At 41.6% G+C, this 20,937-nt stretch overlaps 2 protein-coding genes across 2 annotated transcripts; both read left to right on the forward strand.

The window, feature by feature from the left end:
* Positions 1-10,078: 10,078 nt before the first annotated feature.
* Positions 10,079-11,777, forward strand: LOC4337731 (peroxidase 5). The gene is made up of 2 exons (XM_015782492.3): positions 10,079-10,433; positions 10,782-11,777. Exons 1-2 carry the CDS (start codon positions 10,215-10,217, stop codon positions 11,571-11,573), a joined length of 1,011 nt encoding a protein of 336 aa, XP_015637978.1. The 5' UTR covers positions 10,079-10,214; the 3' UTR covers positions 11,574-11,777.
* Positions 11,778-16,946: 5,169 nt separating this feature from the next.
* LOC4337732 (peroxidase 5) lies at positions 16,947-19,210 on the forward strand. Its single transcript, XM_015782332.3, has 3 exons — positions 16,947-17,404; positions 17,576-17,900; positions 18,473-19,210. Exons 1-3 carry the CDS (start codon positions 17,147-17,149, stop codon positions 18,922-18,924), a joined length of 1,035 nt encoding a protein of 344 aa, XP_015637818.1. The 5' UTR covers positions 16,947-17,146; the 3' UTR covers positions 18,925-19,210.
* Positions 19,211-20,937: the final 1,727 nt, after the last annotated feature.

The following is a 20,937-nucleotide window of genomic DNA, read 5'->3' on the forward strand; positions in this document are numbered from 1 at the left end:
CCAATGGAAGAGACACATGGTATCTTGATGCACATGTGGCATGTTGTAACACAAACCAACGTGTTGCATGTTTTGTTTCCTTCTCTCTCTCTCTCTCTCTACATTTCGACATTTCGTTCTCCTTTACACATATGGGATCAACCAAAGGGCTAACATGCGTGCATGTGCAAATAATATGGGCACCAGCTGCTCAACATTTCTGCCTTAAAATACAAGTGCAGTTCCAGTTCAGTCCATATACATTCAGAGTCAGAGCAAGCAGGGACAGCATTGGGCTACAGGTTGGATGGAGAACAAAACCATCTGTCTTAAACTCTCGCCCTCTCTCCCCACAGATATAAGCATTCTAAACGTTTAAAATTTATCTAAAAGTATATAAGCATTCTAAACATTTAAAGTTTATCTAAGAAAAATAGAGTACTACTTATCTCATTGATCACCTCTAATTTATTTTTTTTATATCTTATCTCTACCATCCTTTGGCTCCCACCTACCTATCGCATAACAGAGACATTGAGATTTTTTTTTCTCGTCAATCTAAATTTTGGTTAAATAACCTTGAAATCCTTGTTAATATATTTTTACGTCTAAGTAAGAAATTTTCCTGTATTGATTTTTTCTAAAAATAAATAGAAATTGTTAGATTTGTGAACGGGGATGACTAATTGCTATGGAAACTTCTACTGAACAGTAACAAAAACTGCAGTCTGCAGTCTGCACTGAAAGTTAATGGCATATGCATCGGGATCTGCATGCAGCAAGGAAGAGAGACAAAATTTTAGTGTCACTGGATGCAATTGACCAGCTCGATTAGATTAATAATCTACTACTCCACTACTCTACTAGTAGTGTACTTAGTCGCATGTAGCCTCCAATGGAAAAAAAATTCAACTCTGAAGTCTGAAGCAAAGCAGGACGACCCGGCCGATCGACCACAACTCTGCAGTATATTGGCGCCAACCTTTTCTACGCGAATCTTTTCACCCCCCAACTTGATCAATGCTGGATCAACTTAGAACATGAGACCATATGGTAGTAAATTCACAAGAGTGATCATCACTTGCTGTTTTAAAATATTGGTAGCTCGATCAGCTCGATGCATGTGTTCTGATTGGAACAAACTCTCTGACTTATATTATTGTTCCTCTGAAACTCTGACTAGATTATTGTTCTTGTGAAAGGACAGCATGCGAAGCTTCTCTGACAGTAGCTTTACTACGAGATGGGCTAGAAGAAGATGATCAGATAACAAAACAAAAGTTGCTGGCGATGGTGGCTGGGGAATCTCCTCCTGTTAACTTTCTGAATCGTCAGAGCAGCAGTGTTGCCATCTTTGGATGCTTGTGTTGGTGTAGCCACTAATCGCTGCAGGAGCGCATGCGATTGAGTGCCAAATAATGTAATGACACTTTGGATTCTTGTGGCCCGACATAGCACGCTCATCTCATCAGCTCAATCATTCATGAACATGTATGCAAGTTTATGCATTTTTGTGTATCTGCATAACTGTATTTATGTGTGTATCTCTCTCTAGACTGTACTTGAGTGATTCACTTTCTTCAGAATAATGTAGGATGCTTTACACTGTGTATGGCTGTTCTTTGTCTTGATAAGAGAACTCATCTGTGTGCTTTTCTTTTTTGTATGTTTGCTAACAAGTAGTACCAACTAATTAATAATTGTCAGTTTGTCACTGTGAAGATTGGGATATGATGAATGACAGTGAGAAACTGGACTAGCAAATCCTCGTGTGCCTCTGTTTGGCGCCAAACCATCGAACTACCCGGGATTCCTTTGTTTGAGCTGCCTTAAAACATTATGTAAAGAGCGATATGAAGGTATTTCTACTGTAAAATTTGATGTCTCTCAGTATCTTAGATATTAAGCTAAAAAAAATTGGTCTTTTGGTACCTCTGGAAAACCGTAAAATTTCTATGTAAAATTAGCACAATAAACTCAATGGAATTGAATTCTAATCCCTCGAGCAAATATTTGCTATATGCTTCCCGTTCATAAATGGAATACAAGTAGTTAAGAGAGCGTATTTATTAAAAAAATTATATATTTTCACTGAAAATAAATCCATCTCTGATAGTCAACTGCCCATTAGTGGTAGTGTTACCCATCCAAGAGTGCAAAGCGAGAATCCTAACTTGCACGCGCACGTTGCCGGCGCGCATTCTGGCCCACACGGCCCAACACGCGCGCGCGAATCTTCTTTTTTTTCGCGCTGTTTTTTCTCTTTTTTTCACTTTCTTTTTTCTGTGATTTTTTCCTTTTTGTTTTTCACTTTTTTCGGTTACTTTTTATTTTATTTTTTTGCTTTCTTTTTTTCCGTGTTTTTTTCGCTTTTTTAATCTTCCAACGACACGTGTTTTTCAAATGTTTTGTGTTGAAAGTTTTTAAATCTTAACTTCAAAATTTTAAATTAGGACAAAGTTTTCAAATCTCGAGTTAAAAATTTTCAAATCTCAAGTTGAAAGTTTTGATAATTTTCAAATCTAGACTTGAAAGTTTTCGAATCTCGAGTTGAAAGTTTTCAAATCTCGAGCTGAAAGTTTTCAAATCTCAAGTTGAAAGTTTTCAAAATTTTCAAATCTGAACTTGAAAGTTTTTGAATCTCGATTCTCGAGTTGAAAGTTTTCAAATCTGAGTTGAAAGTTTTCAAAATTTGACTTTAAAACATGAAACTTAAATCGAAAGTTTTTTAATCTAACTTAAAAAATTTTAATTCTGTTAGTAAAATAATCTCTAAAAAAATATTCAGAATCTTACCTAATTACTATCATTAGTATCAAGTGTTAACTAATAGAGGTAGTTAAGGCCTTAAGAGGGGGAGGTGCGCGCCAGTAGCGCGCACGCGCTAGCTAGGAGCAGGAATCCTAATTGGCGCGTAAGCGCCGGCCCACACGGCCTAATAGGCGGCAAGACACGGTTAGTTTTTCTTTTTTCCAAATTTTTCCATACATGTGTAAACTTTCAACCCAGATTTGAATACTTTTAACTCCGACTTGAAAACTTTCAACTTCGACTTGAAAACTTTCAACTGAAAACTTTCAACTTCGACTTGAAAACTTTCAACTCATATTTGAAAACTTTCAACTCAGATTTAAAAAATTTCAACTCGAGATTCAAAAACTTTCAACTCGAGATTCAAAAACTTTCAACTCGAGATTTGAAAACTTTCAAATCGGATTTGAAAACTTCAACTCGAGATTTGAAAACTTTCAAGTACAGATTTGAAAATTTTTAAGTTAAGATTTGAAAAAAATATGAAAACTTTCGACTCAGATTTAAAAACTTTCATCCCAGATTTGAAAACTTTCGACTCCGATTCGAAAACTTTCGACTCGGGTTCGAAAACTTTCGACTCGAGATTTGAAAACTTTCAACTCAGATTTAAAAACTTTCAAATCAGATTTATAAATTTTCAAATCGAGATTTGAAAACTTTCAACTCAAAACATTTTTTTAAAAAATAAGTGTGCTAAAGATTAAAAAAAAGTAATCAGAAAAAAAAGGAAAAAAAGTGAAAAAAATCGCAAAAGAAAAACGAAAAATAATTACGAAAAAAAAGAAAAAAAGGGCTGATGGGCCGGGAGCAGCTGGCGCGCCAGCGCGCGCGCCAACTAGCAACCCCCAGCTAGGAGGCCCTAGTGCAAAGGCGTATGAGGAGTTTTTTTTGTTTTTAGATTTTTTTTTTTAATATTTACAGAAATATTATAGCGCCGAAAAAATTTGCAAAACTAGACCCTGCCGCCCTTCGCAAGGGCGGCAAGCCGACGTGGCACACGGCGCCGTGTGCGTCTTGACGGCGCGCACGGGCCGCGGGGAGCCGAGGGCTTGCCGCCCTCTGCAAGGGCGGCAGCTTCCTCTCTGCACAACGGCTGGAAAGGACTCCTGTTTTTGGAAAACGTAACAGCGAAGTGTAGGAATGCGAGTCCCGAATATAAACAACAACATATTCAGTTTACAACCATATAGTACAAGAATGTAAAGAAAAATAAAGAGATGTCTGCTCTACTGGCCGTGACTCGCGCCGCGACCCCGCTTGGTCCTCCGGGCCTGTGCTCGCACGTGGTCCTGGGAGTACGTGAAGCGATCCGGTGGGACAGCACGGGTAGCGCGAGGGTCTGGGAGTGGGGTGGAGGGCGACTGCTCCTGCGTGTGCACCGGCGGTGCGCCTCCAAGCTGTGAGGGACCGATAATGTCCGGGAAGTCGAAGTCACTAATGTCGAAGTGCGTGGCGGAAGCCCACCCGTGCTCGGACGAAGTCCCGGTAGGACCCTGCCAAGACGTGCCGGGCGGCTGTGACGAAGTCCCGGCGTCCTGCCAGAACTGCGCAGACAGCGAGGCCGACACACCTGCCTGTGACGATGACCCCGCAGCCTGCCAGGAGTGGGCGCCCGGCGTCGTCCCAGGCTGAGCGAAGCCTACACATCGACGACGCGACACTTGTAAGCTTACACATAAATTGAGTATCAATTGATTGATGATGTACAAATAGACCTTGAATATACGTACCTCCGAAGGGAGGGGGTGTCGGCGTAGGAACGTGCGCAGCTGGACGAGGAGCAGTCGGTCGGGGACGCACCTGTGGTGCTGCGTCTGCCTGAGCAACGTCGGCAGCACGACAGGTCAGCGCACGGAGAACCGAGCGCATCGAGTCCCGTATCCGCGTGTACGTCGACAGGTGCTCGTCTGCCCCCACCTCAATCCCCGCGCCTAACCGTTGGATCGCCGTTGTAGCATCAACGACGACCCTGTTGCACTCAACGGCCTGCACGGTTAATTACAACGTAAATATTCGTAGCCTTTGTCCAACAGAAAGGATGATGAGACGATGGTGCGATGCAAGGTACTCACCGCACGAGCGAAGTCCTGGTCGCGGTGCCTGGCGTAGAGGTCTCTGGCGCTCGCGGCGTGGGCCTGTTGCTCCGTCGGAGCGTAGGTGACTCTAGTACGGGTGCGTGGCTGATACCAACGTAGGTACGCCTCATACCCCTCCTCCGTGTGTGGCTCTCCCGCGTGGTCCACGACCTCCTCGGTAGCAAGCAACCAGTCGTCGAGAAAAGGCCCCAACTTGGCAGGCCAGTGACCAGCTGAGTGCTGACCCTTGCGCGAGTACCTGCAAATTAATGTATTGTATTAGGGCAAACGACAAACAAAGCAAATTATTATGGACAGCCCGATGTTAATGCAACATATTAAATCGTAGTAAAACGGCTTACCGGTGAACGGCAGCCGTGACGCCCGCCGGAAACGGGACTGGAAAGGACTGACGGAAGCCGAACTGCCGCATCACGCGGTAAGGTGCGTGCGGCTCGACACAGATGTCGAACACCATCGGAACCGTAGTCATCCAGTATACCAACTAGTGGGAGTCCACGGACACCGCGCATCACCCAGTTGTAAACTTCGGCCAAATTTGTTGTCATTATACCATATCTAGCACCACCTGTGTCATAAGTCTTAGCCCATTTCTCTTTTGGCTCATTCTCAATCCACTGAGAAAATTTTCGAATTTGCTCCCCAGTTCTTCTAACCAATGTTACACTGTCTGTTGGGAGAGCTCCGAGTGCTTGAGGAGGGTCAGGTACAGCGGCCGCTGGTCTTGTTGCACGCTGGTCACTACATTTGCCTGTCAACTCATCTAATCTCTTCCAAAGCTCATTGAATTTTTTCTCCTGGTTCTGATTGCATAGCCTCTTGAACATGTTCATCAACTCCTTGTTCTTAAATTGCTTGAAGAAATTAGCTCCCATATGACGCATGCACCACCTGCTTTGTACATCTTCCCACTGGCCAGGGTATCCTCTTTCCATAGTCCCAAACTTTAACTCTTCTATCGCTCGAAGCATACCGGCGTGCCTGTCATGTATTAGACACACATTGGGCCTCATACCAACAACTTCTGTCTTAACCAGATGGAGGAACCAGTACCAGCTGTCGGTGTTCTCGCTCTCGACAAAAGCAAATGCCAACGGCAATACCTGATTGTTCCCATCTACCCCAATTGCCGTTAGTATCTGGCCCCGATACTTCCCGGTCAAAAATGTGCCATCAATACAAAGAACTGGACGACAGTGCACGAATGCCATCTTGCATGCATGTAGAGCTAAGAACGCTCTTTGCAGCACAGTCTTGCCAGGATGTTCAATTGAGGGGAATGTCTTGAGTGCACAAGAGGTCCCAGGGTTTCTTTGTTGGATAACAGATAGCAGACGTGGCAAATTGTCATATGAGGCTTCATAAGTTCCAAATCTCATCTCTATTATTTTCTGTTTGGCCCTCCACGCCTTGGCATAGCTAATTGTATACTTGAAAGTCTGTTCGATATGTCGGATTATTGACTTCGGTTCATATGCCAGATTGTCCACGACATGCGCATACATCTCAGATGCAACAAATGCACATGTAATGTTCCTGTGGTATTTTTGAACACCAGGTAGATAACAAGTATGTTTCGTAACGACCGACACTGTCCAGTAGTCCTTCCATTTCCCCTTATAGGCGTGCACTCTCCACGGACACCCATCTTTTTCATTAACACACCTAACTTCATATTGTGTCCGGTTAGACTTGGCAACCCAAAACTCCCTATGAAGTGACACTGCATAATGCTTCACCGCCTCCTTCATGTCTTCTCCATTACCATACCTCGCTCCCTCGATAATCTCGTTTTCCTTGTACTCCCATCTCACATTTTCCCCTTCAGAGATGACCAAACCAGAAAAATCATCACTAGCCCATTCAGCTGGATTAATATTGTTCTCGTCATCATCTGACGAATCATCTTCCTCGACACGCTCGTTGTCACTATCCTCTTTTTCCATTTCGTCCACAATGGCACCCACAGTCTCCCCCTCGTCAGCCACTCCACCAGGTTGCATGCCTACTGGAGCTACTACTGGAGCTACTCCATCTTCCTCTGGTGCGTTGACCTGATCCACTTCAATCTCATTCACTTCTGCACTTGGCCCCTCGCCATCATCCATGTTCATCTGTACACTTGGATCCTTCGGATGAACATACGGAACCATAGCTAGAGGCCACCCACGTTGCAATGCATTCTCCACATACCATCTCCACATCCCAGAGTTTTGAACCGGCATTAGTTCCCAATAAAAACCCTCTGTTGCCCGACTTACTACAACATAGATTGTAATGTCACTAGTCTGTGGATCAACTCCCAAGCCCCGCATCAACCATTTTTTTATAGAAGGTACACTCCTCTCGGCTGGCCTATCAATTCCCCTTGCTGTTACAATAAATTCTGACAGATCTACCCCAGTTGGCCCATAACGGACGTTTCCTTGACCATGGTATAGTTGAAATATAAGTTTACTGGACATATCTGCAAAGTTAATTACTAGGCCGTTATTTTACATAATAAACGACTACAGTGTAATATCTTCTTTGCAACGTACCTAAATTTTTATATATTCTATTGCAATGTTACTCAACAACATTTAAAACTACAAACCTAATAACTACAAATACTACAGATCTACTAAGTTACCTACATGGCTACATCTAACAATATATATTTATATAGTACCACAGGTAAAACTCTATTTCATACAATGCATTTATCATATATTTAGTCACGTATATAATCTACGAATATTACCTGAAATCGAAGTTTGAAACTGGCAGGGCTTCGCCTCTTCTTTTCTTCTCCTCCCCTTCTCCTTTTTTTTTTTTTTTGATGTGGAGAGGTTAGGAGGGAATGGGCTCCTCAAAGGAGCCGGCTGGGCTTTATAGGCGGCCAGGCCTGCCGCCTTCTGTAAGGGCGGCAAGGGGGTCCTGCCGCCCTTTGCCAGGGCGGCAAGAGGGCAGGAGGGGGCAGGAGGACGGCCGTCCCGCGCCGTCCAGCGCGCCGTGTGCCACGTCGGCTTGCCGCCCTTGCGAAGGGCGGCAGGGTCTAGTTTTGCAAATTTTTTCGGCGCTATAATATTTCTGTAAATATTAAAAAAAAAAAATCTAAAAATACAAAAAATTCGGCGTATGAGCAGATCCAACCTAATTGGGCCTAGTTGGGCCGAGCGAATAAAAACATCAGCCCGTTAGGGCCTCGTTTGTATAGGCCAAAATTGTGGCCCATCCACGTGTACGGGCTGGCACGTTCAATTCTGTAGCCCATTCAAAACAAAACTCTGATCAGCTAGGTCTAATGGACTTCTAAATGCTACTCCGGCCCAACACGCTAACTAATCAGTTGTTTGCGCCTCTGAAAATCGAATTAAGACAACTTGACCATGCGAGACATGGAGATGAAAGTTCAACACGGAAAAAAACAAAGAACACAAACAAGAAACATTCATCTCTACACCATGTAAGCATGTATTCCACCAAAAAGTTTATTGTGTATGTTTTGACTTCTACACCTACCCCACCAAAAAGTTCTATGCGAATGATCGATGCAACAGCTGCAAAAGTAAACGCGTCCCTGTAAATTAATTGTGCATTCACTTATCGCCTTACATTTAATTTCTTTCTCTACCATACTTAATTACATAAGAAATTTAATGTTTGCAAATCGGTGTATTTTCATACCTGCAGCAATGCAGCTAACTTTTTGCAAGACATGTTCATGCATGGTAAATTGGTAACCACCCAAAATACATTGCCTATATCTATGTTTTGAAAGGAAGATATACATAGGTTATAGGACAAGTTGTTTGCTAACCTTAGAGTTAGAGGCAGACCATTTCTACTAGTACGTATTGTTTAAATTTGACTTTTGGAGTTGTATATTTGTGCTAAGATATAGTCAAAAGGGAGCCTCAAATTAATTCACCAACTTCATCAAACTGTGCAACGACAATAATCTGTACGTATATCACCTAGTGAACTAACTAACTATTGCAGAGAGCATGCATACACACTACTAAAATACTTTTCTAGTTGCCTTTGGAGACTTTCTTGGATGCATGACGCCATGATCCCCATGCATCTAATTTATTACATATATATCTGCAGCTACTTGGTAGACTAATTAAGCTAGATGATCATGAGATATCATTTGACCAGGTAATTAACTTCAGGGACAAAAGGTAAACTTAGGAAAACGAAATGTACACTTACTAAACATATGTATATATACATCATGCGTCATCCTCCAAACTCACACGACTTTGTCCCGGTCACCCCATCGACCTTGTCAAATTTTATTATATTGATCTCTCAACCAAAAGCTTTCTGTCTTTAAGTGGGTTAAGAATGTTTTACAAGTAATCTACACACACATCTTTGCCCATTTCTAATTCCTTCTTACGCAAATGATTGTGTGTAGATCGATCGATCTGTTACTACAAAGTCTGAGCAACATTAGGTGATGGTGACACACAATTACAATATTATTTGTACTTATTTTGTCGGCCTAATTGATGTACAGCTATCTATTACTAGTTCTTCCTTCGATTCCAAGCATATAGTAATATATGACACGATGCAATTTGCATTCATACCCATATCCCTTTCTCACTTTCTCAGTGCAGCCGACCCAAAGTTGGAAATTTTCTTGATCCATAGACCTGCATGGAAATATTTATTGGAATCTACCACCTCACCTATTTTAATATAATTTACAAATTACTCTTTGAACTTCTTTAATATTAAGAAGCAAACAAATCTAAATGGATAGCCACATATAAAATAGAATTAAGGTGAACATTTCCCATAGAAAAAAAAAAGATGTGAAAAAAATATTATGTTAAAATTTTCTTTTATCCATAGCAAAGCACGGACATTCAGCTAATATGAATATATGATCATCAATCAAGATCAAGCCGTCCATCGCTCCTCGAGATTCGCGAAACTTTGGAGTTTCTCCCAAAGTCCATGGACAGGTTCATGCACGCGTCTGACACGCTTTCTTAACAAACAAATCAAGTTTGTTAGCTTGTCTAATTAATGGAGATCATTAGCTACTACAAAGATTTAGTCGTGTTGTTGACTCGGTTAATTGCAAACATGAAGAGGACGCATGCAAAACGCGCCAACTCCCAACTGCTACGATCTTTTGGTAGCCTCCCTATATATACCACTCCACTCCATATCATCGTCTTCCATCTCAAAATCAATCTAAATCCATCCATCGATCTCTCAATTAATTAACCTCAAGAGAGAAGTAATTAATTGAGCTAGCTAGCTAGATAGTGAGATAAATAGTGATCAATAGCTAAGCTAGCTAGCTTCGATCGATTGATCATGATGAGGTCGCCGTGGATGGTGTTTGCATGGGCGGCGGCGATGGTGGCCGTGGCGGCGGCGTCGCCGGTGCCGACGAAGCTGAAGGTGGGGTTCTACGAGCACAGTTGCCCGCAGGCGGAGGAGATCGTCCGCAACGCCGTCCGCCGCGCCGTCGCCCGTGACCCCGGCCTCGCCGCCGGCCTCATCCGCATGCATTTCCACGACTGCTTCGTCAGAGTAAGTACACATATATCACGTGCCATTCTTGAAGAAGCTGTCAATGGCGTGTAATTAATTAAGGCCTCTAATTAGTCATGATTAGATGATACTTTCTCTGTTTTAGTCAAACTAATTTATAGAAAAATAGAACAACATCTACAGCACCAAATTAGTTTCACTATATATGTAACGTTGAATACATTTTTGATAATATCATTGTGTCGTGTTGAAAGTTTTATTATATTTTTCTGTAAATTTGATTAAATTAAAAATTAATTTTTGACTATGGAAAAAATTAAAAACGACTCATATTATAAAGAGGGACGAAATTAAACTAATTGTGCTGAATTTAATTGATTATTTCAGGGGTGTGACGGGTCGATACTGATAAACTCGACGCCGGGACACGTGGCGGAGAAGGATTCGGTGGCGAACAACCCTAGCATGCGAGGGTTCGAGGTGGTGGACGACGCCAAGGCCATCGTCGAGGCGCACTGCCCGCGCACCGTCTCCTGCGCCGACATCCTCGCCTTCGCCGCCCGCGACTCCGCCCACCTCGCCGGCGCCACCGTCGACTACCCGGTCCCCTCCGGCCGCCGCGACGGCCGCGTCTCCGTCTCCGACGAGGTGCTCGCCGACAACGTCCCCGCCCCGACCTTCAGCCTCGCCCAGCTCGTCGCCAGCTTCGAGCGCAAGGGCCTCACCGCCGACGACATGGTCACCCTCTCCGGCGCCCACACCATCGGCCGCTCCCACTGCTCCTCCTTCACCGCCCGCCTCTACAACTTCAGCGGCGAGGCCGGCAGGACGGACCCGGCCATCGACCCGGCGTACGCGGCGGAGCTCAAGCGCCGGTGCCCGCCAGCGACCGACGACCAGATGGACCCCACCACCGTGCCGCTCGACCCGGTGACGCCGGCGAGCTTTGACAACCAGTACTACAAGAACGTGCTCAAGCACAGGGTGGTGCTCAACTCCGACCAGGCGCTGCTCGACAGCCCGTGGACCGCCGGCGTCGTCAAGCTCCACTCCGCCGTCGAGAAGGTGTTCCAGGTCAAGTTCGCCGCCGCCATGGTGAAGATGGGCAACATCGACGTGCTCACGGGTGACGAGGGAGAGATCAGAGAGAAGTGCTTCATGGTCAACAACCACTACTAGTTGTCAATCAATAATTAAGCTTATATTATAGTATATATATAATTTCATCTGCAGCTGGTTTATACATGTAGAATTAGTAATATTACACGCCCAAATTTCATCATGTGGAAATTTTTTTGTTGTTGTTTTGTGTGGCAAATTGTGATTAAGAAAAGATTCTATTGTTAACTCAAACAAGAGAAGATTTTCTTATATTGTTTCAAATCAGAGTGGAGAAAATATTTTAGTTTACTGTTATCTAAAAAAACAGAAGATTTTAGTTCACATCAGAAATGAGGAAAATGCTATATTGTAAAGGTAGAATGGTTTTTTTGATACCATGGCCCATCTTATGACTATAAATCCCACATAACAACGAGTAAATCAATCTGGGCCGAATGAATTGTAACGTGGCAGGAAGGGCTAGCTATGTACTGGGCTATGGAAGTTCAGTGAATTGGCTGGGCTCTCATCCATAATCTTGAACTGTAATGACATAACTGATGTAAATCTGAAGGGTATATCATTTACATATCTGGAGTTTGAATCCTGGATATTTGAGTTAATTTTTTTAGATAACAAGAAATCCCAGACTTTACTTCAACAGAAGTTATAGTAATTACTAGTACTACCAAGTTTGCAGGACAACTATCTGCTCTTATATAACAATAGAAAAGATGAAGGAACAAAACAAACCATAAAATGGATGAAAACTTGAAAAAATAAAAATCAGGAAGCATGCATCTATTTCTAAATCATTTTAAAATATTTTTGTAAATCTTTTGTAAATATTTTTTGTTTCCCTTTGTAAATAACCTCTTGTATTTTTAATATATTTTCACAGTAGGAGTCTCTACTACTGTTTCCTGTCAAAAAATCTATTTCTAAATCTTCATCCATGATTAATTAGCAAAGATTTGCATGGCCATTATTTGAGTAAAATAGAAAGTAAATAAATTGTGCTAACCGTACTTTGCCTGCAAAATGCGCGTTTCAAAACACAAATATGTATATTGTGTGGCTAAAATACAATGGCACATATTATTATTAGTTCCATTAAAGGGATGCAAGTGGGTAGTCCCACTACCCGCATAGAAACCCGCTTGCTAGTTTATTTCTCACATGGTGGTACAAAATTTAGAAGAAAAAATGAACTAGAATAGTGAGATAAGCGGGCTAAAAAACCCACTTGCATCCCTAAAATTAGATTACACCCAGCATGCATGCAATTTAATACTAACGCATGCTAAATTGAGATGATCAGACTCCTAATTGCAATTCATGATTTTGTAAAAGAAAAAAACCCAAGCGAATTCCCACGATGAATTACAATAATAAAAATAATAAAATTAAAATAGCCTTCACCCACTGCAACGTATGGGCATTTTTTCTAATTTTTTTTTAAAAAATACACACACTTCTATTTCTGTCTGAGACCCACGAGAGCCCTCTCATGGTTTGTCTGGGCTACAAGCATGTCCTGTTACATCATGTGAGACCAAAGTACAAAACATACGATTATTACATATATATAGATGATCTGAGATCGATGTAAGATAACGCGTGTGCGTGGTTGATCGATCGATCGACCGAACCTCCTGTGGAGATGATGATGAACTGAGACCCATTTCTTGTGCGTGTAACTGACGAGCTCGATCGATCATGCATGCACTCAACTGCAGTTTGGTGATATATGATTGGTGCATTTTAGCTTTATACTATCTCCCTAATTATGGTGGATCTTGATTTTGTGGCATCGATCAATTAAGCATGGAAAAATTCGGTCAGACGGCATCCCTCCTGGAAAGGAACTCACCAGCTTAATGTATTGACCTCCTGGGTGTGCATGTGATCATCAGCTCTGATTCAATTAATCGTGGACCGTCAGATGGCGGTGCGGGTCGATCTGAACCGTCGGTTTTCTTGCCATGTCATCATATCTAACTTGATGTCATTTTCTCCTCTTCTTTCTGAAAAGCAAGTTTACAAAAGGGCACTCATTGTTATATCAAATATAAAAAAGATGTCGTTTCAAGCAGCAGGTGTGTTTAGTTCACGTCAAAATTGAAAGTTTGGTTGAAATTGGAACGATGTGACGGAAAAGTTAGAAGTTTGTGTGTGTAAGAAAGTTTTGATGTGATGGAAAAGTTGGAAGTTTGAAGAAAAATTTTGGAACTAAACTCGGCCATACAAGGTTAGATATATAGAGACATTTTTTCTCTCTTTTTTTTCTAGCTAGCTAGCTTCCTCAAGTTGCAAGTTAACCCTAGCTACTAGTGTCGTTGACACCCAATGTGTCACCTCTGTTTGAGCTCGATATCTATCGTCTTTTCGTATGGTTCTATTATGTTCCAAGCTTTCCTTCCATATGAAAAGAACACATCACCAGATGAACGCATTTGCCGCTTATGGAGCATGCCAATGATGGTGACACACTTAACAGGGCTAGCTACAGGAGGAGCCTTACAATTTGCACAAATCCTGGAGAACAATTCGAGTGGAATCCAAAAGTATATCGGATTTTAAGTCATGGATGGTTGAGTTGGTGCTGTCAGAGCGTGAAAAGGGAAGCGGAAATGGGCGAGGCTTTTGTGACTAGGATGACAAAGGTGTGGATATTTGGTTGCATCTGTTTCGATGGCACGAATCATGTATATGGACAAGAAATATGAGACAATGTCGGTACCAGAAAGGAGATGTAGATGGGTACAAATACAAGATCAATGTGGATCTGAGCGTGGTGTAGTTGAGGAATGGAGTGGATTATTATTAGACGCTGATGTTGAGATAAGGAGTATATATATGTTTTTACACCATAGTTATAGAATGCAACCAAATCATCGGATGATTTGTAGTATCTCACAACTATGAATACGACTTTTATGTGTATTGTGTGCCTGTGTCTATGTGTAATAAACGGTCCATATATATAAGACCGTAACGATCCGGACTTAGAAGTCAAAGCCAACTAGAGATGATCACAACAATATGTTTGTGCATGGATGGATCTTCATAAAGTTTTATGGTACTTACAATTAAGTTCAACCTATCTCGTCAACAATACTGTTCCTTCTTTTTTTCAGGGAACAACACTGTTTCCTTGAGTATTGCATACAATCCAAGTCTATGATGTATGTTCGATTGTGTGACTGAGATACTATGCTTAATTGCTTATTAGAGCCACATTTTATAATTAAAAAGAAAGAAATAAATAATTGTTAAGGTCCCTATACCATTTTAGTTAGCGGACTACAAGTCACTAATACAAACCAAGGTCAGCTGTGAAATAACCAAATAGCCTACGCGGCATGTAGAGAACAAAAAAAATCAATTGCCGATGGTTTCTTCAATGGTGTCGATGGTTACATACTTCCATGTGAACTGTAAACCATTCACGTAAATGGCCTACGAGTATGTACTACATCAATACATATGCCGAGATAGTTTTATGCAGACGGTATGGTATTAACGTACAGGTTTCATGTTTAATAGGTTAGTCATTAACAATATTCCAAGACCAAGGGGGTCACATTTCTATTTTTTTAAAAACAAAACAATGCAGGTTACTACAAGCAAGCTACGTGCATACTACATGCCTTTCAACTCAGTCCCTGCACTTTAGAAGGAAGCATAAAATAAAGCAAGATATGACGGACATGGAGCACCAACCAGCAGGCCAGAAAATATATAGATTGATCAAGGAGTCAATTTGATTTAAGTAAAAGCAAGTGCATGCTGTGCTGGCTCTGCTTGTTACGAAAACGAAAAAAAGAAAAGGAAAAGCAAGATATTTCCGGGGCAATTCTCGCAGAGGGGTTGGGCTCTATCGATCGACAAGTTGGTGACACCTTGCACTACATCCATTGTCACCCTGACATTCTTCTGTACTGCGCTAGTTCATAGATTCTACTTTTTCAAAATATTCTACCTTTTAGTTATCTGCTCAATTATGTCTTGATGAAAAATTACTTTTCAATAATTGCCAGATTTAGAAGTTGAACTTCAGAAATTAATGTTATGTTTGACACGGCTCCGAATCTAAAAATTTTTTGGACCGGTGTATTACAACTTCAAAATTCATGGATATATATGAATATGCGATTACGTTCTGGATGGAACATTGTTTTCTTTATTTTTTTGGGAAAATTCAAATAACCCCCTTATAAGTCACTATTTTTTTACACTCCCCCTGCAACCCACTCTGATACAAAAGACCCTCTGCAAATTAGATTTCTCTTCCAAAGTTCTGCATGTTGCTAATTTTCCACAATTCATCATTGTTTGCTCAGGTTCTTGTGCCATGTGGGCATCCAACATGGAGAAATGGAGTTGCCCTGGCCATGTCATCTTGATAAGGGTGGGGTTCCTTCTACCTTCCACGAGCGCAGCGACGGCGACAATAAACCTCAACAGAAAACACAACACGGCTATTCGGAACATCTACAACTCAGTGTGATATCCCTAGTTGACAAGAGGTATTCTCCCTTGTTGATACGGCATGGGGATACCTCATCTCGCTATGTTGGAAGCTAGGCGGCATGAGGAGTCGAGGAGTTGAACCAACGGTGATAAATCAATGAAAACTAGCAGAAGAGGGAAAATTAAAAAGAGAAACTGAACTTGTAGAGGGCCTTTATATGTACGAAAGTGAGAAGAGTAGAAAAACAGCTGACTTATAATTAAGGGCTATTTGGATTTTTTTTTCCCCTTCTATCTTAAATGAAATATAAAATTTTAAATCATTATAGTTTAATATACAAACTTCAAATCGAATGTGCATTTAGATCTGGAGTTGTGGCAAATTAAGAGAGCCTAAACCATGATAAGCTAGCGTGTTCTTTTTTAAAGAAAAAAAAGGAATTGAACTATTTAATTCAGCGGTATACATTCCGAACTCCTATACGGTGCAGATTTCGTAAAAACTTTATATATATATATGAATTTATTTTAAAATTATTTTAAATCCATCTTTCAAAAATATAATATTTAATTAATTCGTCTGTACTCTCAAATTTTATCATAGATCGTTCAGCTATTCATTCATTCAACTATTTAGAATGGAAAAAAGAACACATAGAAAGCTAATTGTACCATAGAGTGTCCTCTCCTCTAGAGCTGTTTTTCTTGAGAGAGAATTAATATTCATAGAATACAGTTGTCGAGATCCCTTTGAAACAATAAATTAGTTTCAGAATTCAGAACAAGTTACCTACAATTAAAATCAATTAATAGCTTGAGAGTTCAGCTAGCTAGCTCTGGATGGCAGCTTTGTTTCGCAGATATGCCCAGCACACCATCCGGCGTGTGTGGACCATCCATGCACATATGCATTGGTCCTTTCTCCAACAACCGATATAGCGATCGATCTCGCACAAGGAAACGAATTGTTCACGTGGCAGCTACCTTTCTACCAATCAATGGCGCTCCATCGCCATGGCACCATGAACTATCAAATGCAAGCTAACCATTTGTCTATATATATACCTCTTGTCCTTTCCAACATCTCACAGCCATTTCACTAGACAGCTTAGCTAGCAGGTAGCTGAGAGAGTTCCTTCGATCTCGATCTCTGCACGGCGACGATAAGATAAGCAATGGCAGTCTCGTCGCCGGCGCCGTCGTCTCTGCATGTGCCGATGGCCGCTGCGGCACTATTAGGGATGCTGATGATGATGTCGTCGGCGCCGGAGATGAAGGTGGAGGCGGCCGGCGGGTTGTCCGTCGGGTTCTACGCCGAATCGTGCCCCAAGGCGGAGGCGATCGTCCGGGACACGGTGACCAAGGCGTTCGAGAAGGCGCCCGGCACGCCGGCCGACCTCATCCGCCTCTTCTTCCACGACTGCTTCGTCCGCGTAAGTATAGCACCCCGCTTACGTGGATGCATCGTGTCCGTGCCACGTGTGCTCACTAGGCAGCTTTGTGCTTACGTGGACGCACCATGTCGTGCCACGTGTACTTAGCTTATGTTGACGCACCATATCGTGCCATGTGTTCTAACTAGGCAGCTATATATGACTCTCTAGGGATGTGACGCATCGGTGTTGCTGGAGTCGACACCAGGGAACAAGGCGGAGAGGGACAACAAGGCGAACAACCCTAGCTTGGATGGGTTTGACGTCGTCGATGATGCCAAGGACCTCCTCGAGAAGGAGTGTCCACACACCGTCTCTTGCGCCGACATCCTCTCTCTCGTGGCTCGTGATAGCGCCTACCTTGCTGGTGGGCTCGACTTCGAGATCCCAACAGGTCGTCGTGATGGCTTCGTCTCTAAGGAGGATGAGGTCCTCTCCAACGTCCCTCACCCGGAGTTCGGTGCCAAAGACCTCCTCAAAAACTTCACCGCTAAAGGTACATATTATATACTTGTACTACATAGATACGCATATCATCGGTAACAATTTCATGGGGTCATCATATGCACTTGCCAGTTTATCTAAAGTCTTGTTAATGCTCTCCCTCATACCGATGTCCCATAAATCATCATAGAGCGAGTTATGAATGCAAGATAGTGAGAGTTGTTTAGCTCTGATATACGGAAAGTGTTTTTATCCCTCGAGAGGATATCCCAACGTTTATGATTGCCACTTAAATAGTTATAAAAGTATGAAAAAAATTAACAAGATAGATTAATATAATATATATCACTCTATAAACATACAAGTTAAAATTTAACTTTTACAAGTTGTATTAAATATAACTGCAAATGTTCAATAATTATTTTCAATTTAATTTGTTCTTTTGGTTGTAACTCGTAGAGTCGAATTTGACTTTTATGTTTATAGAGTGATATATTTTAGATATCTATATTTTATATTAAATTATCTTGTCAATTTTTTAAAAAATTTAGTAACTATTTAGATGACATACAACCAACAAAGAAATATCCTCTAATACCATATTAATGATATACGATTACTTAGGTTTTACGGCGGAGGAGATGGTGACGCTGTCGGGGGCGCACTCTATCGGCACGTCTCACTGCTCATCGTTCACAAACCGGCTGTACAAGTACTACGGCACGTACGGCACGGACCCGTCGATGCCGGCGGCGTACGCGGCGGACATGAAGAGCAAGTGCCCGCCGGAGACGGCGGCGCAGCAGGACGCGACGATGGTGCAGCTCGACGACGTGACGCCGTTCAAGATGGACAACCAGTACTACAGGAACGTGCTCGCCGGGAACGTCACGTTCGCCTCCGACGTGGCCCTCCTCGACACGCCGGAGACGGCGGCGCTCGTCAGGCTCTACGCCGCCGGCGACCCCGCAGCCTGGCTCGCCCGCTTCGCCGCCGCGCTGGTCAAGGTCAGCAAGCTCGACGTGCTCACCGGCGGCGAGGGGGAGATCAGGCTCAACTGCTCCAGGATCAACTAATTAACTCAAATTAAATTCGCGTGAAGTTTGTGATTCTCATATATACAAACACTACTGCCCTGTTGCCATGCATGCATGAGGCTCATTTGATTTATTTTTCCTTATATGTTTGTGCATGATTCAATGTACTACTACTACTACAACAACTTTTGTTTATTTTTATTTTCAGTTTCATTTTTTACCTTTTGATGCTGAGTGTGCCAATTGGGCAAAAATAAATTGTGCTTCTGACCATATATATGGGTGAATTTATTCAAGGAGTAAAATGTGTGCTATTCATGTTTTATTTTGGTAAAGATTTCATTTGATTCTTTCATTTCTAGCTAGGTACCACATTAATTATTTGATTGGAAATTTAAAAATCGGTTGAATTTTGAAATCCTTTGGATGTGGAAGCCCGAACACGCTGCCTTTCACCTAATTGGCCATCAGATTCGACCTGTTGACAAAGCACTAGCCACCAAATTCCCCAATATATCAACAATATAATGGTGGTTCTTCCTTCTTTTTCGTTGCGAAAATGGTACAGATTATAAGTTGCTTGCTGTTTCAGCTCCACATTTTAAACATGATCTGGCATTACTGAATGAGTGACCGATCTTGTTAATTACAGCCTGAATTCAGGTGCAATTGCTTCCTGTGGATAAATTAAAGGATTAATCTTATTATCTGAAAAAGTAATATAGGACTAGCTAACATAATCGTCCTACTTATATATACACGACGTCATGACTCCCGCTACTCCCTCCATTTCATATTATAAGTTGCTTATATTTTTTTTCAAACTTTTAAAATTTGATCAAGTTTAAAAGAATATAACAATATTTTCAACACAAAACAAACATATCATCAAATATATACAATATCATATTTAATGAAACTAATTTGGTGTTGTAAATATTGTTATTCTTTTAATAAATTTAGTAAACTCTTAAATAAGTTTGACTAGAAAAAACTCAAAACAACTTATATTATAGAACGGTGGGAGTAATTAAAACGATAGTGAAATATGATAAATATCGATGACCAATAAGTGAGGCCAGCTAATGGTCATCAGACTTCGACTTCGAGTAGGACCGATGACTATAGAAAAGGTAGGATGTGAGGTGATTTTGATCCAACAACCTACATACTTCAACAGATTTTACCTAGAAAATAGTTATTAGATTTGAAAGGAAACGGTACTCTCTCATGAGTTTGCCATGGTTATTATCTATAGGGATATATAAGAAAAATAAAAAGTGAACTTCAAAAACTACCATCTCTCTCTTTGATACCGATAGAAAACATAATTAACCATTCAGATGTGACTCTTTGTGTGCATGACAACAAGTTACCTCTCTGGAATTGCACTAAGTTGGTAGCTTCAGCAATACCATTTCTGAACTGCCCCATCAGCTATATACATGCATTCAGCTATGATTTGACATAATACATACTTAATTATGTGCCAAATTTATCATGATCATCACTGCACTACGTGTTAAATAAACTAAAGAAGAATCGACGATGCGATCTAATGGGTGATTAATCAAGAATAACAGGTCGGATGTCACTTTTTCTTGCAGCGTCGATCTCCATTTAGAAAAATCTTTTCTCCTGTCAACGAAGAACCTTGAGCACGTACGTACTACTACTGAAGAAAAGCTCCTGGCCACCAACCATATGCTAAGCTAGCTTGTTATTCAGTCTAGCTTTCACCGATGAAATAATTGAAATTTTGCACAACCCGACATATATAAAATCAGATACATCGCAATTGAAAAGCCCAGACCACCGTGAAGGCTGAAGACACACTCCTCCGTTGATATTTCGATGCATCGCATTCGCTGTCGTATTTTTCACAAATTAGCTAGAGAGATTTTTGGCCTGGAAAATTAAAGAGAGATTATTTTTGCTGTAATTTGTCATTCCTTTGGTTTATCTCTAGTACGTATGAACTTCTACAGATCTGCACACAAATTCCTTTGGTCTCTGAAGAATGTAACACTATATTTTGATCCTTAATTATAA

This window comes from Oryza sativa, chromosome 5, assembly GCF_034140825.1.
Source record: "Oryza sativa Japonica Group chromosome 5, ASM3414082v1".
Taxonomy (NCBI): Eukaryota; Viridiplantae; Streptophyta; class Magnoliopsida; order Poales; family Poaceae; genus Oryza; species Oryza sativa.